General features: G+C 38.9%; 1 protein-coding gene across 1 annotated transcript; it reads right to left on the reverse strand.

The window, feature by feature from the left end:
- Nucleotides 1–929: 929 nt before the first annotated feature.
- On the reverse strand, nucleotides 930–19,805 carry LOC100351515 (bile acid receptor). Its single transcript, XM_089300103.1, has 11 exons — nucleotides 19,675–19,805; nucleotides 15,470–15,621; nucleotides 12,984–13,349; nucleotides 10,862–11,002; nucleotides 5,852–5,991; nucleotides 5,655–5,759; nucleotides 5,427–5,526; nucleotides 4,096–4,209; nucleotides 3,560–3,691; nucleotides 3,291–3,404; nucleotides 930–1,309 (listed from the first exon to the last, which is right to left on the reverse strand). The coding sequence occupies exons 2-11, from the start codon at nucleotides 15,531–15,533 to the stop codon at nucleotides 1,062–1,064; spliced, it is 1,524 nt and encodes a 507-aa protein (XP_089156229.1). The 5' UTR covers nucleotides 15,534–15,621; nucleotides 19,675–19,805; the 3' UTR covers nucleotides 930–1,061.
- Between the last annotated feature and the right edge of the window lie 6,966 nt (nucleotides 19,806–26,771).

A 26,771-nucleotide genomic window follows, 5' to 3' on the forward strand; every position in this document is an offset into this window, starting at 1 on the left:
ATACATTACCGTTCTATACCAACAAAGGGCTAAATGTTTGTGAAAAGAGTTCAGGTTTTAAAAACACCATCTTCATTTTTTAAAAATTGGAAAAACATCAAAATATATGCCAATTTTTCTAATATATGTTAACAAATTTTAATGGTCTGTTACCTTAATGTCTTCAATATCTTCTCATCCTCATCACACATTTTCTCATCTGGACTTCTAAAAGCTCTCTGTTCTAAAAGACATTAAGAAAAGATAAGAGGCCGGCGCCACAGGTCAATAGGCTAATCCTCCGCCTTGCCGCGCCGGCACACCGGGTTCTAGTCCCAGTCGGGGAGCCGGATTCTGTCCCGGTTGCCCCTCTTCCAGGCCAGCTCTCTGCTATGGCCAGGGAGTGCAGTGGAGGATGGCCCAGGTGCTTGGGCCCTGCACCCCATGGGAGACCAGGAAAAGCACCTGGCTCCTGGCTCCTGCCATCGGATCAGCGCGGTGCGCCGGCTGCAGCGGCGGCCATTGGAGGGTGAACCAACGGCAAAGGAAGACCTTTCTCTCTGTGTCTCTCTCTCTCACTGTCCACTCTGCCTGTCAAAAAAAAATAAAAAGAAAAAAGAAAAGATAAGAGTTGTACAAAGTTTGCTCTCCTTTAATACTTCATAAAATACTGTAACAGGAATAAGTTTAAAGTGTTAGTTCCTTATTATTTCATCAATTTGACCTTAATGAGGGTCCCAAACTGCTTCTATTCCAATTACAACTGTTGCCACTAGCTAGCCTTTTTCTTGTCTATAAGACATCTATATATTTTCATTCAATTCTCTACATTAAAAAAATGGAGTTTCTTTCCTCTTGAAGAACCATGCACGATGACCATTGCTTCTTCTGGATCCAATCTTGAAAAGAGTCTTAGATGGACCTCTAGTGGCAGTCCATTTAATTAGCACTAATGATGTCCGTTTTGTGGTGATACATTGATAACAGCAATCCTATTCATGTTTTTCAAAAAATGAATCTATGATGACAGAGTAAACAATTTAGATTACAAACTTTAAGGCAAACCACAACATCCTAAAATTTCAACAATGTGAATACAAATTCCATTTCTCAGACAGTGAAGTCATCAATTTGGGCTCCTTTGTTTTCCAACTGCTAAGTATCTCTGAGTGGTTGTGATTCAGAGTTCTTAGTTCAGTAAGTTTCCCTATGAGACGAGCAAAATGCTGTAGGTCCTCTGGATGATAAATTTTTGAATATTTATACAAAATTTGTAAAACTGGTTCTTGTAAATTTTCCACAAGCTGTTTATTTTTAAGGCATGGACGATCTGAAAAAAAAACATGATATTTATCTTAATGTATATTGGGAAGTGGTAAAAGAAAATGAATTCATTTAAAATAATGCAGTTTTTAATAACAAAATCACAAATATTTACCAAATCATTATTATATGCTAGATATTATGCCAATTAATTTTCCTCTATGTGAGTTATTTAATTTTCATAAAGCTTTATAAGTCATATTATTAAAGAATTAAGTAATTATTAGAGAATTAAGTCACATAAGAAGGAAAGGTCAATTTGAGAATATAAGGGGTCCTGAAAGGTCACAGAAATGCATATTATGAAAAAGCTATTCATGCCTTTCATTTTTTTGCACCCAAAACACATTTACCTTTTAATTCCATTTTCCATGAACTCTTTTTTTTAATTAACTAATTTATTTATTTGAAAAGTGGAGTTACAGAGAGGCAGAGACAGAGAGAGTTAGAGAGAGAGGTCTTCCATCCACTGGCTCACTCCCCAAATGGCCGCAACAGCTGGAACTGGGCCAATCCGAAGCCAGGAGCTAGCAGCCTCCTCTGGGTCTCCCATGTGGGTGCAGGGGTCCAGGAATCTGAGCCATCTTCCACTGCTTTCCCAGGCCACAGCAGAGAGATGGATTGGAAGGGGAGCAGCTAGAACTTGAACTGGCGCCCACGTCTGACACCGGCACTGCAGGCGACGGCCCCACCTACTATGCCACAGCGCTGGTCCCTCCATGAACTTTTTAAAGTACCTTGTATACGAGAAACCATGGCATACATGAAATTTAAAAAGATTAATTTCCTGAACGTTAACAAAATCTAGCTGTAAAATATGAGAGCCAACCAAGAGTTTTTTAACAGGCAGCATTCATTTATAACATCATCATGATGGAGATACAGGAGTAAACATAGCAGACAAAATTTCCTTCCCTCATTGAGCTTCTATCTGGGGTCTGGGAAGAGTGGGGGAGGAAAAAATACACACATTTTAAAAAGTAAAAATAGGGGCCATGGCTGTGGCATAATTAGCTAAGCCTCCGCCACAGGCACCAGCATCTCATAAGAGCACCAGTTCAAGTCCCACTTGCCCTACTTCTGATCCAGCTCTCTTCTATGGCCTAGGAAAGCAGTGAAAGAGGGCCCAAGTCCTTGGGCCCCTGAACCCACATGGGAGACCCAAATGAAGCTCCTGGCTCCTGGCTTTGGATAGACCCAGCTCTGGCCATTGTGACCATTTGGGGAGTGAACCAGAGGATGGAAGACATTCTCTCTCTCTCTCTTCTGCCAAGTATAACTGATGCATCAAGTGAGATGAAAACTAATAACTGATCACTGGAATCAGTGATGCCAACAGTTCAAAGATATTGACAAGTTCTGGTAGAGGGGTGAATAGGGGGCAAAATGGCATTATTGACTATAGAGAGTTCAGAAGCAAATGGAAGAAATGGAAACAGGAACATGGACAACCCCTTAAAGAAACCCGAAAAGATCCATGACGTCAGGAAGGCACTGTTTTTTCAAAATAAATTTTATTTATTCAAGAGACAGAGAGACCAATAGACACAGCTCCCATCCAGTGGTTAACTCCCTAAACACCTCCTAATGACCAGAGCTGGGCTGGAGCCAGAGCTACGAATTCAATTCAGGTCTTTCATACGAGTTGCAGGGACTCAGCTACTTAACATCTGCTGCCTCTTAGGGTCTGCATTGGCAGGAAGCTGGAATCAGTAGCAGCAGCCAGGACTTGAACTCAAGGACTCCTACATGGGATGCAAACAACTGAACCATTAGGCCAAATGTCCACCTCAAGGCATTTTTTAAGTTGTAGGAAATTACAGAATCTTCATAAGTGTAAAGAAGTGATACTGTAGAGATGGAAATTTTCATGAAACAAAATTAATACATTTGGTTGTAATACATTTGGTTGTAATGAATAACTTAACTACAAACCTTTTTTTTTTTGCCAAATTTAATCCAGACTTTTACTGCTGAATGGTTTTTACCTGAAAAAAGCACAGTTGTTGCTGCAAGCAGAGCATATTCTGTATTAGTTATATTAAGTTCACTCATTCTTCTGTAGAAGTAAAACACTGAGGTGATAAATTCTTCAGTAATACCTAGAAAGATTAGTGTGAGAATGTATTTTCATCAGAATATGCATAGAATCAAACATATTGCACGTAGCATTTTTTTCTTAGAACAGTATAAGAAAAAGCCTATGTGATTAAATTTTTCCATCCAACATAATAGTTTATAATGGATATAGCATTACCAGTTAAACCAGAAGAAGGACAATCCTCATTGCGAAATTGTTCTGTAGAATAACTAACACTTCTAGTGTCACTCTGAGTGTGAAGGTTCAGGTTCAGTATATGCGCTGAATGACTTGCTATCCTCATAGGACCTGGTCAAAAAGGAAAAATATGAAGTCTTAGTTCCTCTAATCTTCAAAAAGATAGTAAATTCTCCTTTAGAATCCAACATAACTCTTAGATGGAAAACATTCTTAACACATGGTAGCTTTATCATTTTTATTACTAAAACATGAAGCCACCTAAACAGTCATATTTTACAGAAAACATCTCTTCCAGGATGCTATGTAATAAAGAATGACTTTTCTTTAAAAGGAAAACAAAAGCTAACCTATTACATTGGAAAAGTAAATTTACAAACAGCTCTTGTGAAGTATTTATTTCCATACTAACAGGTAAAATAAAAATATAAGAAACATAGCTCAATGTTACATGATTTGTTGCTAATGTTGATGGTAACGTTAACAATGAGGTTTAAAAGAAGGCCTTTTTTTACTTTCAGAGGCTGATTCTTTCTGATTGTAGAGCTGGGCTGCATGAAGGAACATCACTTCAGTTTTTGAGCCCTTCTGTAATGCAGTCTGATCCTCACTGGTTAGGTTTTCAAAACCTATAAGGTGATGAAGATATGGATCATGAAAAGGTGGTTTTCAGATATAGGATTTAACATTTTAAATTATTTACTAGGGAATCCAAAATGCTCCCTAAGAGTAATCATGTTATGTGACTTCAAATCTGAATAAAATTCTTGATTCCACACGGTAATTTGGGGGACACTTTTGTCAGAACTGGATAATTTTTGCCTATGACAAGAACAAGTTAAATATAGTTCATTTAGTCTTGAGGAATTTACTTTGCTTCATGTTTTAATCTAAATATGAAAGACACTGGGGCCAGCACTGTGGCATAGTGGGTAAAGCCTCTGCCTGTGGTGCTGGCATCCCATATGGGCCCTGGTTGAGTCTTGGCTACTCCACTTCTGATCCAGCTCTCTGCTATGGCCTGGGAAAGCAGTGGAAGATGACCCAAGTCCTTGGGCCCCTGCACCCATGTGGGAGACCCAGAAGAAGCTCCTAGCTCCTGGCTTCCGATCAGTGCAGCTCCAGCCATTGCGGCCAACTGGGGAGTGAACCAGCAGATTTAGGACCTCTCTCTCTGCCTCTGCCTCTCTGTACCTCTGCCTTTCAAACAAATCTTTAAAAAAAATAAAATATAAATATAAATCACAGGCCATTTCAAAAAATGAAATGAAATGAAATTCCTGCTTACTAGTGGTCTTTCTACTTTTTACTTGCTGAACTCTTTATTTAGTGGAGCCTTAAGCCTGTGGCTATAAAGTAAATTAGCACTATGTTATCATAAAAATGAAAAAGAAAGGAAGGGAGGGAGGGAGGGGAATAGCATTATATTCTTAGAATTGTATCTATGAACTACATAAAATCTGTTTTATTTATATTAATAAAAATGAATTATTAAACCAGCAGATAGAGACCCCTCTCTGTCTCTCCCTCTCTCTGCCTCTCTGTAACTCTGCCTTTCAAATAAATAAATAAACCTTTTAAAAATTTAAAAACCTATAAAACCAACCATATTGTTTGTTTTAACTCTAAGTCACTAAAGTCACTTGAGTAATATTTTTAAATATTTAGATTTCATCAAGCTGATTAATTAATACAGACAAAATAAACATCAGTTTGCTGTTAACATCAGCTTTGATAGAAATAAGGGATTTCTGTCTTCCTAAAATGTCCGATTCTTTTAAAACAGGGAACTTTTCAAAAATATTTAAACAATAAATTATCTTAATTTTCCTCCAAAGGTAATTACCTGGGAGAGCCTTGGTAAAATCTATTAAACCGTGTATGTGTAGCGTTGCTGTCTCTGAGAGCCACCAAAAGCTCAGTTCAGGATTTGCATATTGCTGCAGCTAACCCACAAAAAGAAATAAGATTAGCAAATTTTATTTTCTTGCAAGTAACTATTGAAAATTTAAACTTATATTTGTGCTCTTATTTCTTAAGTATACAATATTTTTTGCCAGTAATGAACACATACACATCTCTTGGTTTCCTCTAAAGGAATCGTGTATTTTTGATGAGCTATCACAATGGTATTAATAAATTGATGTTCCTCTTGAGTTAGTTCCACGCTCTCCTGAATCTGTAAGAACACATGAGAAGAAAAACTGTAGCATCTACTTATTAAAGAAGCAACATTATTAAACGAACAAGAAATTTGATGAAAAGACTTGCCACTTTTCCAGATCTTGTGGTGGATGATACAAGTTTATTGTCCTCTCCTTCCTCTTCTACTTTGATGCTAGAGTAAAAACTATTCTGCTTAAAGTTCTTTCGAAGTCTCTTTGATTTACATTGGATTTCCGTGAGCAAACCTGTGATATAAAATTCACATAAATTGTTTTGAGCAATTATTTTGGCAAATAACAGTTTGGATTTGATGAAAATTATCTTAAATAATATATACACATGATCATAGACTTGTCTTTTTATGAAGAACTTTCCTTTGGGTCAACACAACAGCTAAATTTACTACATTATTTTCTCCTTTTGTTTCCCTTATTAACTTGTCTACTTTAAAGAAGATAGTCATCCCAAACATAAATTGAAAATTAATTTTGCTTCTCCAAATTACAAATTTAGACTTTAGAGAAATTTCCATATTAATTATATCTTGGATGCAAGATAGAATGTCAATCGGTAGAGAAGCTAAACGAACATCAACAGCTTTTATCCTTGATTTTTATAAGTTTAAGGGAACAGCTTATGATTTTTAAAACAAGCTAAGTCAATTTTTTCTTTATAAACAAAACTAGTCATGATGTTTATTTTATAAAGTAGACAGTTTTTATTGATGGTTTGTTGCCTTTATATTCATAGAACTTTATATCATCAACTGACAACTCTACCTGAATAAGAGCAGTTACCATAAACTACTACTAAAATCAACCAAGGATTAATATTTGCCTTTTGTCATGTTTGTCTTTTTTCATGAGTATTTAAAGCATACCTATCATACAAAAAGTATTATATCAGGAGCTGATTCAAAACAAAAATCCAATACCCATGCTAAATGGTTTCATTATTTTATCAGGGAATGAGGTATGTTGGAAAGAGGTTTTAAGTTTCACTGAGTAAGAAATGTATCTTAAAAGGATAGAGAATGGGGGCCATTGGAGGGTGAACCAACGGCAAAGGAAGACCTTTCTCTCTGTCTCTCTCTCTCACTGTCCACTCTGCCTGTCAAAAAAAAAAAAAAAAAAAAAAAAAGGATAGAGAATAGGGCTGGCGCCGTGGCTCACTTGGCTAATCCTCTGCCTGCGGCGCCAGAATCCTATATGGGCACCAGGTTCTAGTCCCTGCTGCTCCTCTTCCAGTCCCACTCTCTGCTGTGGCCTGGGAGTACAGTGGAGGATGGCCCAAGTGCTTGGGCCCTGCACCCGCATGGGAGACCAGGAAGAAGCACCTGGCTCCTGGCTTCGGATCGGCGTAGCTCCGGCCGTGGTGGCCATTTTGGGAGTGAACCAGCAGAAGGAAGACCTTTCTCTCTGTCTCTCCCTCTCACTGTCTGTAACTCTATCTGTCAAATAAATAAATAATCTTAAAAAAAAAAAAAAAAAAGGATAGAGAATGGCAGAGAGGAGAGGATACACAAGTGATGGGAGGTGAAAATAAATTGATAAAATCTCACACAGAAGAGGAAATTATGGTAAAGAATTTCTATTATTTCTAATTGACAAGAATAATTTGATTGGGTATAGAAATTATATCTGTAGACTCCTTTAAATAAAGGATCCATGTCATCATGGAGTCCATGGCATGTGAGAAAAGGGCATGCTTTAGTTTCACTCAGAGCAAAAAATAATAAGATTCACAGTTTGGGGCATCTCTCTCTCTCTCTCTCTCTCTCTATATATATATATATATATATAGTGTTTTATGATGACTTGAATCTTCCTTTTCAGAGAGAAAAAAATAAAATAGTCATCTAAAGAGTGAAGAACTGATTTAAGAAAAAATGTTTCTAATGAGTTTTATCTCTTCACCTGAAAAAATGAGTTGCTATGGAACTGAGCTGCTGTCTGAGATACTGTACAAATGTTAGGTAATAGCCAGAATGTCATTAAAGTTAAGAGACTTCATAATGATTCTCAAAAAAAAAGGCAGAGGGCCGGCACCATGGCTAATTAGGCTAATCCTCCGCCTTGTGGCACCGGCACACCGGGTTCTAGTCCCGGTTGGGGTGCCGGATTTTGTCCCGGTTGCCCCTCTTCCAGGCCAGCTCTCTGCTGTGGCCAGGGAGTGCAGTGGAGGATGGCCCAAGTGCTTGGGCCCTGCACCCCATGGGAGACCAGGAGAAGCACCTGGCTCCTGCCATCAGATCAGCGGAGCGCGCCGGCCACAGCGCGCTGGCCGCGGCAGCCATTGGAGGGTGAACCAACGGCTAAAGGAAGACCTTTCTCTCTCTCTCTCTCTCTCACTGTCCACTCTGCCTGTCAAAAAAAAAAAGGCAGAAACATAAATGTTATACAAGTTACACACCTGAAAATTTTTCTCATGAGAACTTGAAAGGAGAAGCAATAATCAGTGAAATTCAGTATAATTTAATCACACAATTATTTCAGCTTAATTTCAGTTCTTTTTGGAATAGGATTCTTCAAATGACAGATCAAGAAAATACTTTAGACAAAATACACATGGAATTTAACATGTCATTTTGCAAATCTAGGGTTAGCAACCATATTTAAAAAATTATGATTAATGGATGAATGTCAATGTGCAGGAAGATTCTTTTTCTGAAGATTCATTCATGTATTTGAAAGGCAGAAAGAGAGAGAGAGAGAGAAACAGAGACAGAGGGAGGTCTTCCATCTGCTGGTTTATTCTCCTATTGGCTACAACAACCAGGGCAGGGCCAGGCCAAAGCCAGGAGCCAGGAGCCAGGAGCCAGGAATTCCATCCCAGCCTCCCACATGGCAGTAGGGGCCCAGGTACTTAGGCCATTATCTGATGCTTTCCTGGGTGTATTAGCAGGAAGCTTGAATGGCAGCAATGAATTTGGGACTGAAATTGGCATTCTGATATGAAATGCTGGCATCTCAAGCAGTGGCTTAACCTGCTGTGCCACAGCACTGGCCCTGTAGGAAGAGTCTTAATGGTAAGTTACAGGATTACATCCTTCAACTAGCCAATATATTATAAACTAGTTCTAGACAATATATTAAACCACTATTTGGATCAATTGTCAATGTTTGGGAGAAATAACCCAAAGACTGTATGACAGAAAAATAATTTTAAAAGGTCTTCACAAACAATAATAGACTGAAATGTAACAAAGAAAAAGTTTATAGAGGATAGATATTAATATGTATATAACAGATGCACATAACATGAGTCTCTGACTTTTCCAACACTTCTTGTCTGGATGTACTAATATATTTAAACTGCAAAAGTAGCCCTGCAATGTTTTTGATCCAATTTTTTTAGGATTTATTTTTATATTTGAAAGGCAGAGTTACAGAAAGGCAGAGGCAGAGAAAGAGAGAGGTCTCCCATCCACTGGTTCACTCCCCAGATGGCCACACCAGCCGGAGCTGGGTCCATCCAAAGCCAGGAGCCAGGAGCTTCTTTCAGGTCTCCCATGTGGGTGTAGGGGCCCAAAGATTTGGGCCATCCTCTACTGCCTTCCCAGGTGATAGCAGAGACCTGGATCAGAAGTGGAGCAGCCAGGTCTTGAACCAGTGCCCATATGGGATGCTGGCACAGCAGGCGGCAGCTTTACCTGATACAGCACAGCGCCAGCCCACTTATAACACATATAAATACGTTTTTAAAGATTTACTTATTTGTATTAAGCTGCATAACATAAACATAAAACTGCATTAGTGTGTACTGAATAATAATGTAAAAATAAAAATTGAAGATTATTATAGCAGTTTAAAACAGATTGAACTAGAAAAAGAGAATGATGGAAATGACTCATAAATTAATTTAGTATTAGTATGAGTGTAAGATGATAGACTTTGCCAAGACTACATTAGACCTGAAAAGAAAATACTTAATAGTACTTGACAGAGGGGCCACTGATGTGATGCAGTAGGTTAAACTGCTGCTTGTAACACCAGCATCCCATATTGGAGAATCAATCAAGTCCTGGCTGCTCCACTTCCTCTCCAGCTCTCTGCTAATGTGCCTGGGAAAGCAGCAGAGGTACCTAAAGTAATTGAGTCCCTGCCATCCACATGGGAGACCTGGATGAAGTTTCTGGTTTTAGCCTGGCCCCGCCCTGGTGGTTGCAGTCATTTGGGGAGTGAGCCAGAAGATGAAAGACCTCTTCTCCTTTTCTGTCTCTCTTTCTGACACTCTGCCTTTCAAGTAAATAAATAAATATATAAACCTTTTTAAAAAAAAATACTCTGTAGAGGAGAAATGATACCAAAATATTTATGAGGATTGGGACTGGTGTGGTACAGTGGGTTAAGCTGCTGCCTGTGATACCAATATCCCATATGGACGCCTGTTTGAGTCCTGGCTATTCCACTTCTGACCCAGCTCCTGGAAAAGCAGTGGAAAATGGCTCAAGTGCTTGGATCCCTGCTTCCACTGGGGAGACCCGGACGGAGTTCCAGGCTTCTGGCTTTGGCCTGGGTCAGCCCCAACTGTTGCAGCCATTTGGGGAGTGAACCAGGAGATGGGAGATGTCTCTCTCTGTCTCTCCCTCTCTCTCTGTAACTCTGCCTTTCAAATAAATAAATCTTTTTAAAAATTTATAAGAATCAAATGGCATCACTTCATTTAAGCAAAAATACAGTGAACATAGAAAACACTCAAAAAGACTAGGTACTTTTATGTCCATTACTGTCTGTGAAGTTGAATTTTAATGCTTATGTGTTGGTTGTCAGTACATTCTACATTCCTAGGTATCATGATGGCTTTGGGGAACTACTCGTTTAAAATTCTGCTCTTCCTGGATGTTTTATGTAACTTTAGGTTACTAACCTAAGTAAGAAGAAAGTATCATAATTTCCAAAGCTAGAGCAATATAGAATAGATCAGGGTTTATGGAAATAATCACCTACACTGGTAACTTGGTCATTGTCATTGAATAGTTGCTGGAGAAATAGCTTACATCCAAACAAATGCATAAATGTTTAAAATGACAACTTGAAAAACATGTTAATTTCTCAGAAAAGAAAAATTAATCCTTCTTTAAACAAAACAAAGCAAAAAGATAATGACACTTACATTCTGCCAACATTCCTACTGCCTTACACTTTCTCAGTCTGCACTCTTGACATTTTCTACGCATGTACATGTCCATCTCACAGTTACCACCATTCTTGCAACTATATACTGCATTTTTGGTGATACTACGTCGGAAGAAACCTAATAACAAATTTTTAATAATTTTACTATGAGCATTTTTAGTAACCTATCATTTTCAGTAGTATACACCTACACAATAGAGTTAAGTAGTCAAGTTAACAAAATTATTTCAGTAAAATGATTTTCCCTCAATAGGCAGGTTTTTTTTAATATACATTTGTCTGGATAATTGTCTTAACCCTTTCATGGTTCATATTTTCTATTCAAAGTTTGCTCCTTTCAACAATCACATCTGGAAATTAAAGCAAATGACTATCCCTTAAAGACAACTCAATTTTACTTTGACTATAATATATCATCTAAAAACGTTTCCAAGACTATATTTTACAAAATATCAAGATTCCATGAAGCTTCTTTCAAAGAATATGTGGTCATGTAAAGTAACAGCATAAGAAAGACATCTCTTCTCTCCTCATATTTCCACCTCAACCCACCAAGGAAGAAATATTCTTCCAAACTTGGTCTGTCTGTTCCCCCTTTTAGCACTACCCTAGATGAGAAAGTGTTGCTAGCTTATTTGGTCTGAGACAATGAAGGCGCTATGCTTAGTAGGGGAAATGAAGATCTACACTTTTTCTGTTACTTCTAAACCCAGGCATAGCCATTTCTCTTCCCGTTTCCTCCCTCATTTCCTGTTCTCTGCAATAAGCCCTCCTATCCTACTCTTCTTCCTTCTAAGCAGTGAAGTTGGTAGCTTAGTCAATGCTTTCTTAAAGTCTTCTATATCCTCTTTTTCTACTGACCCTTGAGAATGAGGGGTTTTATGATTCACATTCAACACAGAGAGTAAAACTCCCAGTCTGGTGGCCAGCACTGTGACATACCAGATAAGGCCACCACCTGCAGTGCCGGCATCCCCTACGGGTGCCGGTTCAAGTCCCGGTTCAAGTCCCAACTGCTCCACTTCCAATCTAGCTCTCTGCTATGGCCTGGGAAAGCAGTAGAAGATGGCCCAAGACCTTGGACCCCTGCACCCATGTGGCAAAATCCAGAGGAAGCTCCTGGCTCCTGGCTTCAGATTGGTGCAGCTCCAGTCATTGCAGCCAATTGGGGAGTGAACCAGCAGATGAAAGACCTCTCTCTCTCTCTCTCTCTCTCTCTGCCTCTCCTTCCCTCTCTATGTAACTCTGACTTTCAAATAAATAAATAAATCTTTTTTAAAAAAACTCAATCTAAGTTTCAAGAATTAACTCTCATTCTTCAATCTAGTTTTAATAGCAAGGCCTTGCATTTCAAGAGTAAGCAAATGTTCTTTGATCTAGTCTATTAATAAGGCTACTACCTCGCTTCCTGTGTTTTTCATTTCACCATTTTTTGTGAGATCATCATTTGGTTCTTCTTTGCAAGGGGTGAGTTGTAAGATTCTAACGGCACAACTTCACCCTGAACAGACATGTTTACCTAATACTGTATTGGCCCTAATCATGTCCAGGTCCTGCTCAACTCTCTGTTTGTAAATTTAAAAAGATCTAAGAGTCTTTCAAGACCTCAAAACTTCAACAAAGACTGCTTCATTCTTTGAAAATGATATTTTCAATGATGTCTTCATGTTCAAACTTCCAATTTGCTTTTAAAAAAGCATTTGAAAATAGAATTTTAGAAGTTATGTAATTCAAATTCCCTTCAAATGCACGAGTTATACCAACCACATGAAAAGATGTAATAGTTAACATTCAGCTCTTTTTGAAACATGATTTTCTATTTCATCACATTCATCTACAAATATGGAAACCTTCTGGTATATAGTATAGAATTTTGTGTTTAGATGTAAAAGATCTCATAAAAAATGAAAAGAAAATGAAATCTAAATTTTATATTACATTTTCATGCATTTGATACCACAGATTAATCCCTTTAAACATCATGACTCTGCCAGGTTTAATTTATCAGATTTTTAAAAAGGAAGAATATTCTCATGTGCCTAAAATGTTATAATTTCTGTGAACACTAAGATTTCATTTTATTTTAACTTTATCCTTACCTTTGCAACCTTCACAAGTAAGTGCATTATAATGATATCCAGATGCTTTATCACCACAAACTACACAAAGTTCTTCCTGCCCCTTAATTCGCAAGGAAGAGTACGTTGATCTGGACCTTTTTATTCCAGGGTATTCATCTTCAGCATCAAGAGCAGTCATATAAGTGGGTTTGCTTAATTCACAGAAACCAAGTCCACATTGTCCATCACCACTGCACTGTGGATCCAAGCTATAAGTGTTGAAATGACTTTGAAAAGATTGGGACTGTAAAGCTGCAGGAAACTGAGCAGTGGAATACTGGCAATACGGTGATTCTTGAAAATCAGTGTTGTGAAGTTGATAATTGATTTGTTCTGGCAATATATCTAGGTTTTTTAAATAAAAAAACAAATGTAAAAAGTCAAAATTTTATAATTGCTTTCAAATTTCAAAGCATTATACCCAACAGTGAGTTCAACATGTCCACTACATGCCAAGAGTTTGCTGTCCACCATGACAGGCAGACCAAAAACTGAATTGCAATTTATAATAAATGCTACCATTCCAGAGATCTGCAGAGGTCTCTAAGCAGGTGACAGAAAGAGCAATAGCTACTGGTAGCTTACATGCCATCCAGCCCCACTCTTTAAGTAGAAGTATTATTTATCAAAGTTTGGAACGGGAAAATATTTTCCCCATCTTCTACATTTTCCTTGTTACAAATATAACTAGCTTTAGTGCATTCAAGCTGGAAACAGAGCTTGTAAATTATCCAATCACCCCTCAAAAAATCCAACTAAAATATACTTTTATCAATTATCTTGTTACTTCAAACAAAAAAAAAGTATTTTTGCTTGAACACCTTACTTAACATAATTTAACACCCTCCTTTGCCTTTTTTAAAATTACTAGATCCTTTCTTGTTTGTTGTTTATCAGGGATAAATTTACTTATTTCACAGGGTTCAAGACCCAGCTGTTCCACTTCTGATTCAGCTTCCCGCTAATGCACCTGGGAAAGCAACAGAAGATGGTCCAAGTACTTGGGCCCCTGCCCCCATGTGGAAGACCCAGAAGAAGCTCCTGGCTCCTGGCTTGGTGCTGGCCCAGCCCTGACTCTTGCAGCTATTTGGGGAGTGAATCAGCGGATGGAAGAGCTCTCTCTCTCTATCTATCGCTGCCTTTCAAATAAATATATAAATCTTTAAAACAAACAAACAAAAAGAATGAAATGAATGGGCCACGATTGTGGCATACCAGGTTAAGCCACCGCTTACAAGGGCATCCCATGTGGGCACAAGTTCAAGTCCCGATGCTCCACTTCCAAACCAGCTAATGGAAAGTAGCAGGAGATGGCCCAAGTCCTTGGGCCCCTGTACCTGTGTGGGAGACCCAGAAGAATTCATGGCTCCTGGATTCAGCCTGGCTCAGCCTCAGCCATTGTGGCCATTTGGGGAGTGAACAGGTGGATGGAAGATCTCTCTATACCTCCCTCTCCCTCTCTTTCTCTCTCTCTCTGTAATTCTGCCTTTCAAGTAAATAAAATAAATCTTTTTTAAAAAATAAAATGAAATGTGATACTTAAAGGCACTTATAACTACAAACTTATGCCTGATGTGCATCATACTATTATCAGAAGCTCCCAGACACCACTCACTTCTGGCTCTCAGAATTACTGAATTGCTCCAAAGGACCCAGAAATATTTAGTTGTTCTATTGCTGTAACAAGTATTATCTGTATTTTCCTGTTGAATTTCTAGGTGATTTTATTATTCTTATCCTAGAAATTCTGCCACCCAGATTTATAAACAGCATAATTTTTATTAATTCACATAAATCATTTGCAATCTTATTTTATTAGCATCAATTTTATTATTTTTATTAGCATTTTATTAGCAGCAATGCTAAATGTTGAGTGAATACCAAATGACAGCCTGATAATAAAAAGTTACCAATGAAACAATGCAGCTGTTTTCAAAAAAGAAATGGGGCCTTCTTGGATGATTGTCAAAAAAAAAAGTTGCCTCTTTCCCCCTAGAAGAATATGACTCATGTTCCATTGGCATGGAAATCAAGAATTCAAAGTATAAGAAAACTGTATGTAAGATTAAATTTAGAGTATAGCCTTAATCTTTTAATAGAAAATTTCTATTGTCTCCTACATTCTCTTTTCTATCTTTTTCTCTTTTGTAAGACTCTTACATGAAGATAAAAATTCAAGTATCTTTAATAGCTACTGCAAATTACATGTACCAAACTGTGTAGAAACTAGCTTCAGCTAAGCCCTAAAAATAACTTCAAATTTGCATGCTAATTCTTTTTTCAAAATTGAAAACAATTTCAGAGTATTGTGTTTTTCTTCTTTATTATTATTTTCTTTTGTATGGAATAATTTACAGTGTTTTGTTTGTTTACTAGTATATTTTTAAAAAATCTTTGTAATTAACCATGATTCCCACAAAAACAAAGTCTCATTGATTATTTTACAGGAGGTTTTTGTTACATACCATAGTACTGCACTGGGTCCACAAGGCAGCGCCCATCAGATGAAGTGACATAAGTATTCGCCATTCTCCAGTTCAGTTCTCACTGCTTCATTTACTTCAATCAACGCTCGATTTTTCAAAATAAAACTTGATGGAAACAAAGTTTGTGTGGACTGTTTGAAAGTATGATTCTTAAATCAGTATGATTCTATAAAAGTACAATGTTGTTTCTAAAAACTAAAGGATTTAGCAGAATTTATATATGTGGCATTTTTTTTAAAGATTTATTTTATTTGACAGTCAGAGTTACACAGAGAGATAAAAAGAGGCACAGAGAGAGAGGTCCTCCATCCGCTGGTTCACTCCCCAGTTGGCCGCAACGGCTTGTGGCATTTATTTTTAACTTTAATTGAGAAAATGCTGATTTTTCATATCTCTAAATACAAAATTATTTAATCTGCTATTTTTAAATACTCAATTCTTTACAAATATCTAAATAAATCTTGGTAGAAACCCTTTGCCTGTAGCGCCAGTATCCCATATAGGTGGGTTCCTGTCCCGGCTGCTCCTCTTCCAGTCCAGCTCTCTGCCTGTGGCCTGGGAAAGCAGTAGAAGATGACCCAAGTGCTTGGGCCCTGCACCCTCGTGAGAGATCCAGAAGAGGCTCCTGGCTCCCCGCTTCAGATCTGTCAGCTCAGGCCATCATGGCCATTTGGGGAATGAACCTGTAGATGGAAGACCTTTCTCTTTGTCTCTCCCTCTCTCTGTAGCTCTGCTTCTCAAATAAATGAATAAAATCTTTTTTTTAAAAATCCACAAAACCACAGACTTTAACAACAACAACAAAACTATCCTAGTAAAGTTGTTGAGAGAGTTCAGTATATATAAAACCCAGCAGTTATTGGCTTAACAATTAATTCCTGTAATTGTTACTCTAATGGCTTCAGAATCTCAGTGTTCTAAATTAAGATGAACTGGGAAGAAAAATTAGGCTTTTTCATAGAGACAGAGGCAATTAAACAGTAGAAAAATAATAGCTTTCATAGCATTTCTATCTTTTGATTTCTTTGTAAATGTTTGTTTTTCACAGCACTGTGATATTCTAAACATTAAGACATTAATTTTGGTTTTGCTTGACTAATACCAACAGTTTACTAGTTATTTAAAAAAAGTCTTTTAATAGTAAATCCTTAAAAGAATACGCTGCTATGAGGAAAAACTATCAAAATCTAAGACTATAACTTATAAGAAAACCACTGGTATTTGTTATCCTAGGAAGAGCTTTGAAAAGAATGTGCCTTTGAATAGAATTACATAGGAATTAGGAAGAAAATATAGATAACTCTAGAGACCATTCTATTTTATAGCTTGTCCTCTCCATTAGAACACAAAGACTGTGCCAGCACTGTGGCCTTAGAAGGTTAAACAGCCGCCTGCAGCACCAGCATCCCATATGGGTTCTGGTTCGAGTCCTAGCTGCTCCTCTTCCAATCCGGCTCCCTTGCTAATAGCCTGGGAAAGCAGTGGAAGATGGCCCAAGCGCTTGAGCCCCTGCTCCGTCGTGGGAGACCGGGGAGAAACTCCTGGCTCCTGGCTTCAGATCAGCACAGCTCCAACAGTAGCAGCCATTTAGGGGAGTGAACCAGCAAATGGAAGACCTCTCTCTCTCTCTGCCTCTCAGATAAATAGATAATTCTTTTAAAAAAAGAAAACACACACATACACACACACCTCTAAAAGACTATTTTTCACCTCTAAAAATTCCAAGGGCAGCATTTAGCCTGGTGGTTAAGACGTCTTCTCACATCTGGAGTTCCTACATTCAATACCTGGCTCTGGCTCTTGACTCCATCTTCCTGCTAATTTGAACCCTGGGAAGCAGTGGTGAGGGACCAAGTAACTGGATTTCTCCACCCAAATAGGAGGCCTGGATTGTGTTCCCAGCTTTGGCTCTAGCTCAGCTACAGCCATTGCAGGCATCTAGGTGGGGAAACAGTATATGGGAAATTTGCCTTCTCTTTGCCTCTCAAATTTTTACTTATTTATTTTAAGATTTTATTTATTTATTTGAGAGGTGGAGTTACAGACAGAGAGAGGGAGAGACAGAGAGAAAGGTCTTCCATCCACTGGTTCACTCTCTAAGTGGCCCCAATGGCCAGAACTGGACTGATCCAAAGCCAGGAGCCAGGAGCCAGGAGCTTCTTCCAGGTCTCCCACGCAGGTGCAGGAGCCCCCACACTTGGGCCATCTTCCACTGTTTTTCCCAGGCTGTAGTAGAGAGCTGGCTCAGAAGAGGAGCTGCTGGGACATGAACCAATTTCCATATGGGATGCCGGCACTGCAGGTGGAGGCTTAGCCCACTATGCCTCTGTGCCAGCCCCTAAATAAAATTTTTTAAAATTTTAAAATAAAGTAAAAATTTAAAGTTCCAAGAAAGAAAAAATGGCTTTTAAATCATGCCAAAAAATATATGCCCGACAAACTTTCAAGATAGCTTTTTAGATTACATCGAAAAACTTTACACTATGATTTATTATTATTCATGTGATAAATTTGTGGCTAAAACTCTGGAATTTGTTTCATCATCTAATAGGATCCAAACTTTTTAAACTTGACTCTCCCATTCCTCTGATAGCATAGCAACAATCATATGAATGTGTGTGTTGGGTGGAACAGATGAAGCAAATGAAGTGCTCCCAACCAGGTGCACTTTCAACATGGCCTCCCTTGAAAAGTAAGGACTAGGACGGCGCAGCGGCTCACTAGGCTAATCCTCCGCCTACGGCGCCGGCACTCCCGGGTTCTAGTCCCGGTCGGGGCACTGATTCTGACCCAGTTGCTCCTCTTCCAGTCCAGCTCTCTGCTGTGGCCCGGGAAGGCAGTGGAGGATGGCCCAAGTGCTTGGGCCCTGCACCCGCATGGGAGACCAGGAGGAGGCATCTGACTCCTGGCTTCGGATTGGCGCAGGTACTGGCCGTAGCGACCATTTTGGGGGTGAACCAACGGAAGGAAGACCTTTCTCTCTGTTTCTCTCTCTCTCACTGTCTAACTCCACCTGTCAAAAAAAAAAAAAAAAAAAGAAAAAGAAAAAGTAAGGACTACTGGGGCAGATGCTGTGGCACAGTGGGTTAAAGCCCTGGCCTGAAGCGCCAGCATCCCATATGGGGGCTGGTTCTAGTCCCTGCTGCTCCTCTTCCAATCCAGCTCTCTGCTATGGCTTAGGAATCAGTAGAAGATGGCCCAAATCCTTGAGTCCCTGCACACCATGTGGGAGACGCAGAAGAAGCTCCTGACTCCTGGCTTCAGGTCGGCACAGGTACAGCCATTGCAGCCATCAGGGGAGTGAACCAGTGAATGGAAGACCTCTCTCTCTATCTCTACCTCACTCTGTAACTGTGTCTTTCAAATAAACAAAATAAAAAAAGAAAGAAAGAAAGAACTACTATCAATAAGACCAGTTAGTACATATTCCTATTTGCACTACACTACAACAAATCAATTGGCTCTCATAAGAAAAGAATTCCACGTGATGTTGGTTTAATTTGTGTGATTTTTTAAAGTAATACATCTGTTTAGATCCTTCCAAGCTATTCTTTTGAATCTCAATAAGATCTCAGAATATTACAAGCCAATGTGAGAACTTGAGGTTTTTTTATTGACCTTACTTTTAAAATTTCTGCATTTACTATCAAGCTCCATGTGATGTTAAACATCTGAAGAAGAATGAAAATGAGAAAGTATTTAGTACTCTTTAGTTTTGCTCAATTTGCCTACTATGGGTTAATTTGAGAAATAATATAAAACATGGCCAGCGCCGCGGCTCACTTGGCTAATCCTCTGCCTGCAGCGCCGGCACCCCGGATTCTAGTCCTGCTTGGGGGCGCCGGATTCTGTCCCGGTTGCTCCTCTTCCAGTCCAGCTCTCTGCTGTGGCCAGGGAGTGCAGTGGAGGATGGCCCAAGTGCTTGGGCCCTGCACCCGCGTGGGAGACCAGGAGGAAGCACCTGGCTCCTGGCTTCAGATCGGCGCAGCAAGCCCGCCATACTGGCCATTTTGGGGGCGAACCAAGGGAAAAAGAAGACCTTTCTCTCTGTCTCTATCTCTCTCACTGTATAACTCTGCCTGTCCAAAAAAAAAAAAAAAAAAAAAAAAAAGAAGAGAAATAATATAAAACAAAGCAGAGGCAGTATATTAAACAAAACTGGCAATATCTTAAAAAACACATACGTGGCCGGCGCCGCAGCTCAATAGGCTAATCCTCCACCTTGCGGCGCCGGCACACCGGGTTCTAGTCCCGGTCGGGGCGCCGGAGCCTGTCCCAGTTGCTCCTCTTCCAGTCCAGCTCTCTGCTGTGGCCTGGGAGTACAGTGGAGGATGGCCCAGGTGCTTGGGCCCTGCACCCCATGGGAGACCAAGAGGAAGCACCTGGCTCCTGGCTTCGGATCAGCGCAGCGTGCAGCCATAGCAGCCACTTGTGGGGTGAACCAACAGAAAAAGGAAGACCTTTCTCTCTCTCTCTCTCTCTCTCTCTCTCTCTCTCTCTCACTCTCTCACTGTCTAACTCTGCCTGTCAAATAAATAAATAAAAATAAATTTTAAAAAACACATACGTAAATACTTCATAATTATGCCTCTGTCAGGGTTCATATCATGAATAGCATTATTTCAAAATCCAGTCCTGGGCCGGCGCCGCGGCTCACTAGGCTAATCCTCCGCCTAGCGGCGCCGGCACACCGGGTTCTAGTCCCGGTCGGGGCGCCGGATTCTGTCCCGGTTGCCCCTCTTCCAAGCCAGCTCTCTGCTGTGGCCAGGGAGTGCAGTGGAGGATGGCCCAAGTGCTTGGGCCCTGCACCCCATGGGAGACCAGGAAAAGCACCTGGCTCCTGGCTCCTGCCATCGGATCAGCACGGTGCGCCGGCCGCGGCGGCCATTGGAGGGTGAACCAACAGCAAAGGAAGACCTTTCTCTCTGTCTCTCTCTCTCACTGTCCACTCTGCCTGTCAAAAAAAAAAAAAAAAAAAATCCAGTCCTTCTGTTGCTAGCAAATAAATGTCTCAAAATATTTTTTAGAGCAGACCCATTTGTTCCTATTTTTTCAATTTGAGAGCCAGAAAGAGAGAACAGACCAATAGATAGAAATAGTTCCCATCTGCTGGCTCACTCCCCAAAGACTCAGCCTAGGTCTCCCGCGTGGGTAGCGGGGACCCAACCACTTGAGTCATCACCTATCGCCTCCCAGGATCTGATTAGCAGGAAGCTGGAGCAGGGAATTGAACTCAGTTCTGATATGGGATGCAGGTGTCCCAACGGGCATTTTAACCCCTAGGTCAAATGCTCACCCCATGACAAACCTATTTTTATCAGCTTGATGGACTAGTTACACTCCAGGGAATATGTATATAGGATTTAATAAGCCTCTGATGAAGTTATGTGTTTTAAAATATGAACTTTATTTTTTTGACACTCATGGAAATACTTGTACTACTTTCTAAATTAAAATTTTCACTAAATTTTTCTTGAGACTTTCAGATGTTTAATAAAAATATGTGTGCGTGGTGAAAACAAACCCTTCAAACTTAAAGTGCTCAGAAAATCAGTTTTTAAAACATTTAAGTAGATTATTCATAGCAGAGAGAAATATGTAATCAAAAACTTCCTAGACTGCTAAAGAGAAAAGTTTCAGTGGTTCTGGAATGATTCTGCTTTGTTATCCTCCTAGTAAATATTTATTTAAAACAAAATAACTTTGTTAAAAGAGGAGCCTTTATCAAGAGGATCAATTTGGCATGGAAAAAGTCTATATTTTTTCTTTAACAAATATAACTTTCATAAAAACTGTATTTTTCACAAGTTGTGATGGCATTCTTGCTACATGTTACTCAGTTCTACAAATGAATTTGCATTTCCTCTGCTTTAATCATATATTGTTCTTAGTAAACTTTCATATACCTAGAACTTTAATAGGGAAAACACATTGAAATCCTGAGAACGAAACCTAAATGTGGTGGAATTTATACTTTTTACATTTTTATTCTTGCAATGTATGTCACTTGAATTGCAAGTAATCCAGCACATGAAATTGATATAACTGAAAAGTAGATAACTTTCGAGAAACACATTTTCTTTTCCACAACAGCCTCCATGGGAAGAATGAATGGCGGTGCTGTAAGACAATTATAAAAAGGCTTTTCATGGTGAGGTTCCTTTGAGTCAGAGTTCCCTAGTCAGAGCTCACTGGTACCACAGAAAATGGAAAGAATGTATCTGAATAACAACACAAATCAGGCCTTCTTGATTCCTCTATGAGACTCTACCTTTTAACTTTAGGCTAGAGGGAGAATATGAAATCTTCACAGATGGCTTTTTTTACAGTAGCTTTAGTAACATAATTTATAGATCATAAAATCGACTCTTAAAGTATATAATCAAGAGCAGTCACACTATTTGCAACTGTCAGCACCATCTCATTCCAGAGCATTTTCATCACCCCAAAAAGAAATCCCAAAGCAATTAGCAGTCATTCCCTACCCTTCCTCTGGTTCCCTGGAAATCACTAATGCACTTTCTATCTCTGTGGATTTGCCTATTATAGACTTTATATAAATTGAATCCCACAATTTCATATATAATCTTAAATGCAAAAATTGACTATTTAATGTATTTTGTGGAATAGTTTTCATATCTTAAGCTAATGGAAACTAGATTAATATTTAGAAAATTCATGATTATGAAAATAATATTTTATATGTCATAAATATAGAAATATATTCCACATCTAATTCCATAGTATTTTCATAAGAGTTATCATGAATGCACATTTATCAGAATATATTTCATTTAAATTTACATGTAATCTGTTTTGTCTGAAAAAATATATATATTTTATCCTAAGTTCTTGATTTAAAGTTTCATTTAGCAAATATATTAGTAAATAATCAATATGAAGCAACTTAAATTGAGGTGCAACCATAACCCAGAATTGCTTTAACATTCTCCAGAACGGAATTAAATTACAATATAAAATAGTTAATGAAAGTTCTTATTTTCAAGGGTAAAAAAGTTTTATAGCTTGACTCTCATTTTAATAGCTTAACAATAACTAGCTTATTCATTTTGCAAAAATTAGTTTATGATAGTGGAAATAAAAGATCTCAAAAACACCCTTTTTATTAACATCTCACAGTTTAATATTAGTTTAAGGTTTCAACAAAATTAACATTCATTTTTTATTATAGACAGTATAAAATTTCTTTGTTTTAAAGAAGATAAAATACTCACAATTATATGATATTCCTAGAGATGGTCCTTTTCCTCACAGAATGAGTATAGATAGATTTAGCAATCACTTCAACCTTCCAGCTGGAGCAAACTGAGCCTTTTCTCTCTTTATCAAGGGATGGGGGGTCGCTCTGCATACACTTAGGCTCCAGACACTCTGCAGAGCAATGCTTCAGCTCTATCGCAGAGACAAACTTCCCACACAACCCTCTCTTGGGTCAAAACAAGGGCAATTCCAGGCTGACATCAATCAAATAATAACCATATCATCAGGGATTGAGGCCTTTAGAAGCTTCAGGTCACCCTCTCTCCAGAGTTCCTTGTTGTTTAGTTAATAAATATTTTGTTTTCTTTATTGAATTTGACATTCTTCCACTTTGATTACAAAACATTGGGTCTCTGCAAACTAATGAGTAATATATACAGGAAAGGAAGAAAAACTCATTAACTGAAATTCCATTTATACAGATTCTTTGACAATTCAACTTTTTTTTTTTTTTTTTGATCTGATGGCAGGAGCCAGGTGCTTCTCCTGGTCTCCCATGGGGTGCAGGGCCCAAGCACTTGGGCCATCCTCCACTGCACTCCCTGGCCATAGCAGAGAGCTGACCTGGAAGAGGGGCATCCGGGACAGAATCCGGTGCCCCGACCGGAACTAGAACCCGGTGTGCCGGCGCCGCATGGTGGAGGATTAGCCTAGTGAGCCGCGGCGCCGGCCTGACAATTCAACTTTAAGTTTACCTTTGCATTACTTACAGAAAAATCAAAGTTGCTAAGCACATTAGAAGTGTGAATAATAGTTCATAAATGATGTAATTTTAGATCTGTACAAGTCATTGAATACAACTTCCCTCTTTCTTTTCAGCCAAGAAAACACAAAAAGAAACTACTTGCTCAAATTTTCATGGCTAATCAATTAGCAACAGAGATGAAACTCAATGAAAAGCCAAGAATCTGAACAGGACATAAATATGTGTGTGTGTGTGTGTGTGGGTGGGTGTGATTTCACTTTTTTAAGTGTCACACAAAGTCTGTTGTATATTAGACTAGTCCCAACCCTTTAAGGCATTCAGAAGGAGGCAAATGGTCCACCCCTAAATTCTGATTTTCCTTGTCACATCTCCTCTGACCTCATGATTCTAGGCTTTGATTTCAATCCAGTTTTTCATTTTGCAAATACCATATTCCATCCGTGTCTCCCACATTTTTTTAAATATTTATTTATTTACTTACTTACTTACTTGAAATGCAGAGTTGCAAGACAGAGAGGGAGAGACAGAGAAAGAAAGAGACCTTCCACCCACTGATTCACTCTCTAAGTGGCTGCAGTGGCCTGGCTATGTCAGGAGCCAGGAGCCAGGTCTTCTATGTGGATTGCAGTGGCCCAATCACTTGGGTCAACTTTGCTGCTTTCCCAGATGCGTTAGCAGGGAGCTAGATCAGAAATGGAGCAGCCAGGACTCAAATGGGTCCTTAACCCCTGCACCACAACAACAGCCCCAAAACTACCATATTCATGCTGAATTCTTCAAGGGTCCTCATCTACTACCTGGCAGAATCTGAGAAAAAAATCTACAAAGTCAGACCATGTGGAGTTTGTGCTCACTTTTTTAATAATAGGTTCTTTATCTATGAATTGTAATCAGTGAACCAAAGAATAATATCATTGCATTAAAATTCACTGTATTGATTCTAAAATATCTCAAAAATAGCCTCCAAATTATTCACTAAAGGAAATACTCCGAAACAACCTTATGTTAAAAAAAATAATAAACATACAGTGCAGGTAGTGCTTTTTTTTTTGTAAGGAATGCTTACCTTCAAAAGTACATATTATCGAGTAGGGGTGAAGCACAATGACTAAGAAGCCATTTGGGGGGCCAGTGCTGTGGCATAGCAGATGAAACTGCCGCCTGCAGTGCTGGCATTTCATATGGGTGCCGGTTCAAGACCCAGCTGCTCCTCTTCCAATCCAGCTCTCTGCTACGACCTAGAAAAGCAGTAGAAGGTGGCCTAAGTCCTTGGGCCCCTGCACGCACATGGGAGACTCAGAGGAAGCTCCTGGCTCGTGGCTTCAGGTCAGCGCAGTTCCAGCCATTGCAGCCATCAGGGGAGTGAACCATCGGATGGAAGACCTTTCTTTCTGTCTCTTCCTCTCTCTGTAACTCTGTAACTTTCAAATAAATAAAAATAATCTTTTAAAAATAATTTTAAAAATTTTAAAAATAAAAAGAGGATTATTTATCAGGAACATGTTTCTTAAGAGAATACTGATGAAAGAACATTGGTCCTTTAATTATTAGTTGTAAATATCAAGACTAATTTTTAAATTGCTTTTATTATTTAAATAATTCCCATTTTTAGCATCTACTTAGAAGCTGAATTATTAGTTTCTACATTCGAATTGCTGTATCTTCACGTACTCAATGATTTAAACTTTCCACTAATTCATATTATCTTGCTGTACCCTCAATACCACTATACCAACAACTCCAAATTAATTTTAAATCATTATCATATAACTAAAATGAGAATGAAGCCTCTAACAAACTTCCTTGGAAACCAAAGTTTACAGTATATCCGTTATAAGCTAGAACCATATGTATCTTAAATATTGTCAGACATAAAATCATTGTATCAAAGAGGCACCCACTCTACCATGTTTATCACAACACTATTCACAATGGCCAAACTATGCAATCAACCAAGATGTGCATCCTTGAATGAATAAATAAATAAAATGTGGTAGATAAACACAATGGAATACTATTCAGCCATAAAACGAATGAAATCCTGCCATTCGTAGCAAAATGGGTGGAACTGAGAACGTGATGTTGAAGGAAATAGGCCCCACACAGAAAGATAAATACTGCATGCTCTCCTTCATGAGTCAGAAATTAAAAAATCTGAATCTGAACACAGAATGTTGATTGCTAGAGGCTGAGAGGGGTAGGAGGGATAGGAGTTTGGGTTTTTACAAAAGGGAAACTGGATGTGATCATTAATTGTGACAAACTACTGTGAGGTGTTAATGGTGGGATGAAGGTTCTATGGGACTATTTATATTACTACTTCAAATTTTTGTTTCATAAATTTAAAACTATTCTGAAAACATTAAAAACTTAAAAAGAATATATATCCTCAGGATCCAGATTATATCTTAGGTATTCCAATTCATTGGCAACTTACTTCTTGCTTAGTTTTACAAAGGAAGCTTCATTCAGAATGATGCAGGTACAGAGTTTTACGTGTTCTTACTTGGTTTGCAATAGCATGTTAGATTTGCTATAAAGGTAACACAGTACTCATTCCAAGGCATTTAAAGTTATGTGTAATATATGTCAATATTTTCTAAAGATTTATTTATGTATTTGGCCTCAGGTCAGGCCAGCCCTTGTTGCAGGCACTTGGAGAGTGCACCAAATGGGAGGGAGCTCACCCTCTTTGTATCTCTCTGCCTCCCTCTATATGTCTCTCTGCTGCTCAAATAAACAATTACAAATATAATCCATGTGTTAATTTTTTAAGATTTATTTTATTTAGTTATTTGAAAGGCAGAGTTAGAGAGAGAGAGAGAGAGAGAGAGGTCTTCCATTCACTGGTTCACTCCCCAAATGGCTGCAACAGCCAGAGCTGAGCTGATCCAAAGCCAGGTGCCAGGAACTTCTTCCAGGTCTCCCATTCAGGTACAGGAGCCCAAGCACTTGGGCCATCTTCTACTGCTTTCCCAGGCCACAGCAGGGAGCTGGATCAGAAATGGAGCAGCCAGGACTCGAACCGGCACCCATATGGAATGCTGACACTGCAGGCAACAGCTTTAACTGGATATGCCACAGTTCCACGCCCCTCCCCACTTGTTTTATTTATTTGTTTTTAAATATCTATTACTATTTGAGTGATTGTCATTGGGATTGCTCTTTGAGGAGACAGCATTTGAACCAAGGCCGAAAAGATGGGAAAACACCAGATACAATAATAGCTGGAGGTGAGTGTTTTAATGGAAGCAGCATACAGAAGTTTAGCTTGTATGAACCAAAAGAAAGCCA

This window comes from Oryctolagus cuniculus, chromosome 7, assembly GCF_051225735.1.
Source record: "Oryctolagus cuniculus isolate XC-2025 breed Fujian yellow rabbit chromosome 7, ASM5122573v1, whole genome shotgun sequence".
NCBI classification, from domain to species: domain Eukaryota; kingdom Metazoa; phylum Chordata; class Mammalia; order Lagomorpha; family Leporidae; genus Oryctolagus; species Oryctolagus cuniculus.